General features: G+C 37.5%; 2 protein-coding genes across 2 annotated transcripts; one reads left to right on the top strand and one right to left on the bottom strand.

Moving 5' to 3' along the window:
* The first annotated feature begins 2,861 nt into the window (after positions 1–2,861).
* Positions 2,862–7,849, top strand: LOC110880123. Its single transcript, XM_022128694.2, has 5 exons — positions 2,862–3,213; positions 3,649–4,754; positions 4,826–5,514; positions 7,362–7,418; positions 7,494–7,849. Exons 2-5 carry the CDS (start codon positions 3,806–3,808, stop codon positions 7,737–7,739), a joined length of 1,941 nt encoding a protein of 646 aa, XP_021984386.1. The 5' UTR covers positions 2,862–3,213; positions 3,649–3,805; the 3' UTR covers positions 7,740–7,849.
* A 129-nt stretch (positions 7,850–7,978) lies between these two features.
* Positions 7,979–9,263, bottom strand: LOC110880125 (F-box/kelch-repeat protein At1g80440). The gene has a single exon (XM_022128695.2). It carries the CDS (start codon positions 9,192–9,194, stop codon positions 8,136–8,138), a length of 1,059 nt encoding a protein of 352 aa, XP_021984387.1. The 5' UTR covers positions 9,195–9,263; the 3' UTR covers positions 7,979–8,135.
* Positions 9,264–9,612: the final 349 nt, after the last annotated feature.

The following is a 9,612-nucleotide window of genomic DNA, read 5'->3' as shown; positions in this document are numbered from 1 at the left end:
GCCGGCAACCCGTGCCATTGCTCGAGGCCCAAATTTTCAAAGGGCCCGAAAGGTTTTTATAAGCTTTTATATATAATAAATTATATATTTAACATATGCATTCACTTATTATACATAGAAGTGTTTGTGGTGGATTGAAAAAAAAATCATCTTAAGATAATGTTGTAGTCTCAAGTTCGAGACTTGGCTCCAACACCAAGGACTTATATATATATTTTTTTAATTCATTTCCCTTACCACAATTTTGGACCCAATTTTTATTTCGCCCGAGGCCTAAATTATTTTGAAAGTTCTCGGAGACGGCTCTTAGGTCGAATTTCCACGCATCTAGAAGAGCCAAGGGGCTGGCGGCGGTCGAGTAGTCGACCTTAGCCACAACGTCCGGTGTCACGGTGGTTGGCACGCTATTCCTTGCGGGTTGTTAATGTTATCTTGATTTTGTCTTATAAAAATAAATGTAACATGAATAATAGAGAAAATGTGTAGTGCAAAACATATTTTTTCCCCTATATAATGAAATAACTATTTAATAAAATAGAACATAACTAAATAACTAACTAAAGAGTTGGACCTTGAAGTTGGTGTTGAATTAGACTCGATGCATATATTCAAATAGAAAATATAACATAACGTTGTTTTTAGTTATTTATAGCTGATTAAAGTTTAAATAAAACTTTGATTGTGTTAATTACACTTTTCATAATACTCAACTTATGCAAAACCTGATTAAAAAAAAAACGTTATAGTCTTAAAAAGAATAGACTTCTTAGACTATGCGTTATATTCTTCTTTGATCATTGTCTTAACGTCACATCACTATTTCCTCCATCTCTCACCTCTATCCTTGAACTTATGTCATACCCATCCGTGATATGCGCTCTTTTTATACTATTTTAAAAATTAAATAAAGAGGAGAGAGAGAGAGAGAGAGAGAGGGGAAGAATGGAACGGGGAGGTCGAAAGCTCACCCGGGAGCCTGATATTTCACAGGGAAGGGGGAAGTGACGTGATGTACCCCGCTCCTCTGGTTGTATACGACACAATCTTGAAAATTTGTAAGTGTTTGAATGTAATTGGATCGATGAAATCGAGATCAAATAATGTGTATATAACCCACGTGTCTTTTTATGAGATGTTGCCATCTTTGCATAAAAGGGTAGTTATGTTGTCTTTTCATAAAAATATTGGTGTGCTTTCATTTCGGTTGAAAATTAGTTTAGTCATTCCCAAAAGTCATGAAAACAATATAATTGAAGTGCCACCTGATCCCTAAAGACACCTTAGTGAAACTTAAGTTTACAATCTCTTGAGCTAACAATTATTAGCTCTATATTCGGCATCCATATATATGTCGTAACGTTTAAAAAATACGCTAATAGATGTATGTTTGGGTAGGGGTTAGGTCCAATTGACAAAGTCATTGCAGTTAAAGTGCTACTTCTCTTGAGGTTAAGATTCGAACCCAGCCGAAAACAGATTTGATGTAGTTTAAGCCGTTAAAAATATATATTTCATTAAAGAAGTTACAGAACAACAGAAGCATATAAAATTAACACTGCATTAATTACACATTTGACTTAGTTTTACTAAGTTAACATTATTAAATTTACAATACAGAGATGCTTAGTTAAGAGGTACTACTTTCGAGATTGTTTATGTAGCCGTCGTCGTCGTTTTGTGTTAGTGTGTCTCAAGTATCGTCAACATTCACTTTTGGCCCCCCAAATTTTTTATTTTGCTTTAAAGTTTAAACTTTTTTAATAGAAAAATCGTAACCTTTCTTTCTACTATTAAAGTAAAAGTAAGATAATTACATATTTAAAACTGTTATGTTAATTATAAAATTTGTAATAGCTAAGTAAAGTATTGTTCTTTTTGTTATAGTAAAGTATTGTTAGTTAGTTATTTATTTCTTTACAACTAAGATAATGTGTTTGTGTTGATTAAATTCTATTATGAGGTATGGAAAACTATTAAGAAGTATAGGATGTAAATTTTCTTTGTATTTAATAAGTTTATCAATACTAGTTATGTTTCATGTCATTTATCATTGTTTACTATGTTTTATACAATTTATATTTGATATTTTTGTAAAGATCTCTGGATCCATCACTAATTACGATTTTTTTTAATCAACACTTGATTGCCTCTTGATACTCACTAATATATTTGATGTCTAATATTAAAGCCTGGAGATTATTTTTACATCTAAACTCACATTAGAATGCTCTATACCTAAATCTTTTTTTTTTTTTTTTTTTGCAATAAAAGAGCTAATTTAGTGGCATAAATGACAACCCTTATGTAGTTATGTTTTCTTATTTTGGAAAGGAGGGTCTAAGCATTACCACTAGCTCACTGTCTTCCAATTCAATTAATAGAACCTCAAAAAAAAACATCATTTTTTTTTCTTTTTTCTTTGTATTTCCTACTTTATTTTTCGAGTAAACTACTTTTTGAGTCTCTGGGTTTTGTGTTTTAGTGGTTTTAACCATTTGAGTCCAAAATCAATAAGTTTAACGCCCCGAGTCCCTAACAACTCATTTTATAACATTTTGAGTCCAATTTTTAACACTTGTACTTTTGATTTTGGACTAACTGGTTAAAACCACTAAAACACAGGGACTCAAAACATTATAAAATGAAAGGTTAGGGACTCAGGGCATTAAACTTTTTTAATTTTGGACTCAACTAATTAAAACCACTAAAATACAAAAATTCAAAAAGTAATTTACTCTCTTTTTCTTACATTCCCTTAAAAACAAGACTCAAGAAACGATGTTAAACTAGAAGGGGTTTTAGATATTAACAGAAAAGTACATGGGCTATATATGCCACTTGAAAAACTTATAGATTATTGCTAAAGTTCCTCCATCTTCTTGTTCCGTCAACAGGCGTGCGACGCACGTGCTTACGCTCTGATCTCTTCTAACTTTCAGACACTCACTGTCATATGCAAAATCGCCATTGCAGACTACTGCTCTTCAACTACTTTAAACACACACAAAACTCACACCGACACACTGCTGCGAATACCTCCATAACCGACGTTTTCTGCTTCTGAAATTCGTCAGCAGGCGATTGAACTGACATTCTTCAACTATCGATCTGCAGAACAAAGAACAATTTGCACAGATTGATCAGGTGCTAGTTGTGAGGATCTACTTGCTCAGCTTCACCGATCGTTTTCTCGATCTGTCTGCAATTTCAACGGTCCGTTACAACTGAAATCGAATTTCTGTTTATTTTATTGAATATTACGTTTTACAGATTACGATGTGGAATTGTTTTGTAGATTTAAGTGCGAGTTGATAATCATTCATCAGTCAACTCTAATTTCACTGTTATTGTTTTAATTATATTTCAAATTAGAGATTAGAATTTAGATGCTGCAGGTGTTGATTAATAAGTTGTGTTTTTAAAACTATTGAATCTGTAAGCAAATTAATGTGTATTCAATTGTGTAGGATGCAACTTTAGGATATGTATTGAGTCACTGAATGATATGCTATGATTTATAGTGTTCATTCCACTATTATTTTAGAAGTATTTCAAATTTGAGATGAGATGCTGCAGTTATAGATTTATAAGTTGTATTCTGAGAATATCTGAATCTGCAAGCAAATTAATGTGTATCCAATTGTGTAGGATGCGGCTTTAGGATCTGTGTAAGAGTGATTTCTCGAAGCTCTCGAACTGTACTTAATCACTAATATCAATAGCGTTGGATTTGGACATGCATTATCATAATCTGAGGAATTATGTGCTATGATATTATGTTGCTTGAAGTCAATTGAAAGGGAATATGGATGAATATAGTAGGAGCTCAGGGAGACAATCATCACGGCCGGTTTTAAAATCCGTATTATCTGGTAAATCAACGCCTAGAGGTTCTCCGTCGTTTAGAAGATTAAGCTCGAGTCGGACTCCTAGAAGAGATGGGAGGAGCAATGGATTTAATACTGATTGTTTCAGAAGCAACAGGATAGTACTTTGGCTGCTTTTGATCACTCTTTGGGCTTATGCTGGATTCTATATCCAGTCAAGGTGGGCTCATGGTGATAATAATGAAGGTATTTTTGGCGGAAGTGATGAGATAGAGAAAAGTGATGGAAGTTCGGATTTGAGTGTGAGTAATGATGCATTGACGGATGAGGTTAAGATCAGTGTCAATGAGTCTGATGTGAAGAAGATCGATATGGTCATGCAAGGTAATGACAGTCGTGTATTGCATAGGATTTTATCAGTGAAAAAAACGAGTAAAAGATCAAGACGTAGGTCTAGTTCTCGTTCAAAACGTGGTAACAAGAAAAAGGTTTCGCAAACTGAAAACAGTAATGATGTTGAAGTTCAAGAAGAAGAAATTCCTCAAACGAATTCGACTTACGGGATGCTTGTCGGCCCGTTTGGTTCGATTGAAGACCAGGTTTTGGAATGGAGTCCTGCGAAGAGATCCGGAACATGTGATAGAGGAAGTCAATTTGCTCGGCTTGTTTGGTCAAGAAAATTTGTTTTGATATTTCATGAGCTTTCAATGACCGGAGCTCCACTTTCGATGATGGAGTTGGCTTCAGAGCTTTTGAGTTGTGGAGCCACAATTTCTGTAGTTGCTCTTAGCAGAAGAGGTGGATTGCTTCCGGAACTTTCTAGAAAAGGAATTAAAGTTCTTGAAGATAAAGATAAACTCAGTTTCAAAGCGGCCTCGAAAGCAGATCTTGTTATAGCAGGTTCAGCTGTCTGTGCATCATGGATTGGTAAGACCTCTTTTTCATATTGCCTTAAATCATGAAGTTTTAAATATTAATAAATTGTTAAATGATTACAGAACAGTATCTTGACCATTCAATGGCGGGAACACGACAACTTGTTTGGTGGATCATGGAAAACCGACGGGAATATTTTGACCGATCTAAGCTTGTTCTGAATCGCGTTAAAACATTAGCATTTCTCTCCGAATCACAATCTAAGCAATGGCTAGATTGGTGTGAAGAAGAAAATATTAAATTTAAACATGTGCCCTCTATAGTTCCACTTTCTGTCAACGAGGAACTAGCTTTCGTAGCTGGAATTTCTTGTTCCCTAAATACCCCTGCATTCACCACCGAAAAAATGCTCGAAAAGAAACTTTTGTTAAGAAAATCAGTCAGAGAAGAAATGGGGTTAAAAGATAGTGATATGCTTGTTATGGCATTAAGTAGTATAAACCCTGCAAAGGGTCATCTATTGCTTCTTGAATCGGTACACATGGCGACTAATAAAATGCCAGGTGGCACGGTTGATGACGTTGAAAGTTTTAAAAAAAAGTTGAGGGGGAGTGAAGAAAAGAAGGTGAAAGATGTTAAGCTTCTAATTGGTTCAGTTGGGTCAAAGAGTAATAAGGTTATTTATGTCAAATCACTTCTTGGTTTCGTTTCGAATCATTCGGGTTTGATAAATTCAGTTATGTGGACTCCCGCAACAACACGGGTTGCTTCACTTTATTCTGCAGCAGACGTTTATGTTATAAATTCCCAGGTATAGTATTATGCTTGCTTATAAGTTACTCTTTGTATTTGTCACATTGTTAGTTTAATGACAAAAGATCAAATTTTGCAATTGTGAATTGGTGGATTTGGATTCTGTTTTATCGTAAAACGGTCAAATAAACAAAATTAGCTACTGAGTCATGGTCAGTGTGTTGACAGTTCACCTAAATTCTATTTACAGTTAATCATAATCAGTAGACCTGGCAAACGGGTCGGTTCGGGTCGGGTCATGGGTCAAAACGGGTTCGGGTCAGGACGGGTTCGGGTCAGAACGGGTCAATCACAAAAAAGGGTTGTTTTGGTTCGGGTCGAAATGGGTTTGGGTCGGAACGGGTTCGGGTCAGAACGGGTTCGGGTTGAAACGGGTCCGGGTCAGAACGTGTTTCGGGTCGGGTCGGGTCCTTTTGGTTAAAAAAAGTTTTTTTTTAAAAGAGAGATTGTACATTAAGGGGTAATTTTGTCGGGTCGGTTAAAAAATGCCTTTTTAAAAAAAATACTACGCTTTGAACTACTTTTCCATCCAAATTAATCCAAACCGCCATAACAGTATGGCTGAGACGGTTAGTTCTTCCATAATTGGAAAAGTAGTAGACTTGTTATATTAAAAGATTTGTAACTTGGTTATGCATAATTGGGAACGTCTCTAACTGCAATACTATTATATTAAAAGATTTGTAACCTGGTTATGCATATCTAATATGGGTCAGGTTTCAAGTTTCAGCACGATCGGAAAAAAGTTCGGTAGGAAGTCGAAATCTTCCATGAGGAAACCTTTGGGTTGCGATGAATATGATTTCCATCCAAAACGAAACAAAAAATCAACACGAAACGAAACCAACTAAACCGAAACAAAAAAAAAAACGAAACTAAACCGAAACGAAACAAAAAACTGAAAGTTTTGAAACCGATCCGAAACGAAACCGAAAAAATCAATCAAAACGAAACAAAAAATCAAACGAAACCAAATAAACGACCAAACAGAAACAGAAAAAAACCGAAACGAAACACAAAAAAAAAAAAAAAAAAAAAAAAAAACTAAAAAGATTGAAACCGATCCGAAACGAAACAAAAATACTAACAAAATTAAAACCAGTCCAAAACGAAACCAAAAAAATTGATCAAAACGAAATAAAAAGATATTTAATTACCACTGGCACCATCTTGATGTGTTCTCATCTGCATGTGCCGTCTTTCAATAACGCAAGGAAAGTTATTGCTCATTTCATTTCGATTCGAAACGGTACTAGTCAAAACGGTTCGCGTCGGTTCGAGACGGTACGGGTCGAAACGGTACTGGTCGAAATGGTTCGCATCGGTTCGAAATGGTACGGGTCGAAACGGTTCGCGTCGAAACGATTCGCGTCAAAACGGTACTGGTTGAAACGGTTCGAGTCGAAACGGTTCGGGTCGAAACGATTCACGTCGAAACGGTTCGATTTGAAATGGTACGGGTCGAAACGGTACGGGTCAAAACGGTTCGTTGGTTCGAAACGGTATTGGTCAAAACGGTACGGGTTGAAACGGTTCGCGTCGAAACGGTTCTTTTTGAAATGGTACTGGTCGAAACCCATTTCGATCCGAAACCTGCCATGTTTCTTTAAGACACTGACCCACATCAACCCATTTCTTTAATGTTGTCGACCCGCTTTGACCCGAAAATAACAAGATGGAATTTCAAGTGACCCATTGTGACCCATTTAGTTAAAATATCTTACCCATTCCAACCCATATAATTTTAAAAGCAACCCAAACCGACCCACTTGGAAGGTTTTGGGTCAAGATTGCCCCCTTAATAATCAACACATTAGTTATTTATAACTTTTTAAATGACCACAGGGGATCGGAGAAACATTCGGAAGAGTAACAATTGAAGCAATGGCATTTGGTATACCGGTATGATAAATTCTTAAGCTTAGTTATGTATAAATAACGAAAATTCCGGTTATACCCTTTGTGTTTGTTGGTCAGGTGCTTGGAACAGATGCAGGAGGTACAAAAGAGATTGTTGAACACAATGTAACTGGTCTTCTGCATCCCATTGGGCACCCAGGAACCCCTGTTCTTTCCAAACACCTTCAGTATTTACTTAAAAACCCATCAGAACGACAGCGTTTGGCACTTAAAGGGAGAGAAAAAGTGAAGAAAATGTACCTGAAAAAGCACATGTATAAAGCCTTTTGGCAAGTTCTTTACAACACCATGAAAATTGGTTAAATTCAGTTACTGCTGTACTCATAATTTTGGTGGACTTTTTATGTCACTTCTGTAATTTATCAACCAATCATAATTTTTAAGTTCTTTTATTTAAATTCCAGTGTTTTCAACATGGTTATGTGATTTTGACTAACAAGCATTGTTTGTTCTCAGTACCGGACCAGCTGGTTGGACCGCTGACCGGTTCACTTGACTACTTTTGAACCGGCCAGTCATGGATCAGACTAGTTTAACCGAGAAACCGAACCAGACATATAGTTTCATATTTTGATTTAAAACATATTCGTTCAAGTAACATGTAAGAAGGTCGATTCAATGACCGGTCCAACTAGTAATGAGTCTAACTAATCATCATTTAAACTGTGATTAACAAACTATTTCATTGTATATATCCATTCATACTTCCAAACAACAACCAGACTGAACATGGCCGGAATATTCCTCCCGCACATCCGCCTTAACCCACGTGGCGCTCTCCAAATCCAACACGTACACACCGTGGCTTCTACCAAATCCAACAGATCCAACGGCCAACAACCGCCCGCCACATTCAATCAAACAAGGTACACTATCCATCTCACTCGGTATCCTCGTTCTAGACGAACGATCAAGTGCAACAACCGCACCATCTTGATACATATACATCGCCCCATTACCACCATCCACGCAAGTCCTTGGACACGTGTCATCACCCAAAAACTCACCTTCCGTCGGGCCCCACCGCCACGTCACCGGGTCAAAACCCTCCGCGCTTTTCCCAAACTGCCCTTGCATTAACGTATTATACCCACCAATCACATAAAACTTTCCACAGTGGAACACACCTTTACACTCGTCCCGCTCATCCGCCATGTCAGGTAACAACGTCCAATCATCTTCCGCCATGTCATACACCATCCCCGACCGAAGCGCATTCTTCTCGTTATCATGTCCACCCGCCACAAACACCCTCCGCTCGTTATCCGACGCACACCCAAAAAACGACCTTGTACACCCTGGCATATCGGGCCCACGCCGCCACGTGGCAGACAAAAAGTTAAACACAAATACAAAATTACCCGCCTCCCAATTATCCGGGTTTAACCCACCCATAACCACAAGATTAAACCCGACCGGAGCTACTTGACAAAAAAGCGGTAACCCGTCGGAGAAACCGGGAATCGGCGGTAACTCGGTCCAGTTACCGGTTTCCGGTTCGAAAACAGTTAACCGGTAAACTGGAGCAGCTGAATACTTTCTTAACCCGTGTTTCCGGTTCGGGTCAACTTGCGACTGCACCATGACGACGATACGCCGGGTGAGTCCGGCGGACTTGCGGTGGTTACGGAACGATGGGTGTGAGATTTGTGACTTCCAGCTCCGGCAGACGGAGGCGGCGGCTGAGAAGGCGGTGTGAGGAAGGCGGGTTAGGCATTCTAACCCGATATCATTGGGTAAACCGGGTATAAGCTCCATGAAAGAATTGTAGAATTGGTAGAATTGAAGAGGAGATATGAGGGAATCGATGAGGAGTGAGATGAGGATTGGAGGTTAAATAGTGAAACAGCGTGCATAAAGAAAAGGATAAAGGATAATATTACATAAAACTAAAATATCCTGAAAAAGAAATATTCTTTTTTATTATCAATCAATGGTAGAAATCTATGTACTATTTAATATGTTGAGATAAATAGAGGCGGATCAAATACAACGAAGGTTTTTCTAAGACTATATGGTGATGGACCATCTTGGAGGATGATCCGTCACGTAGGCGTCATGTCACATTCCTCTCTAAGATGGTTCATCCTCCAAAACTAGAGGGCATGGTAGGATGGTCCTAGTCATAGTCCTCTACCACTTTTTATGTTTTTTTTTATTTTTTTTAGTATTCTAT

The sequence above is a fragment of the Helianthus annuus genome, chromosome 9 (genome assembly GCF_002127325.2).
Source record: "Helianthus annuus cultivar XRQ/B chromosome 9, HanXRQr2.0-SUNRISE, whole genome shotgun sequence".
Taxonomy (NCBI): Eukaryota; Viridiplantae; Streptophyta; class Magnoliopsida; order Asterales; family Asteraceae; genus Helianthus; species Helianthus annuus.
The sequence above is the reverse complement of the archived record's forward strand: the minus strand, read 5'-3'. Positions and strand labels throughout refer to the sequence as shown.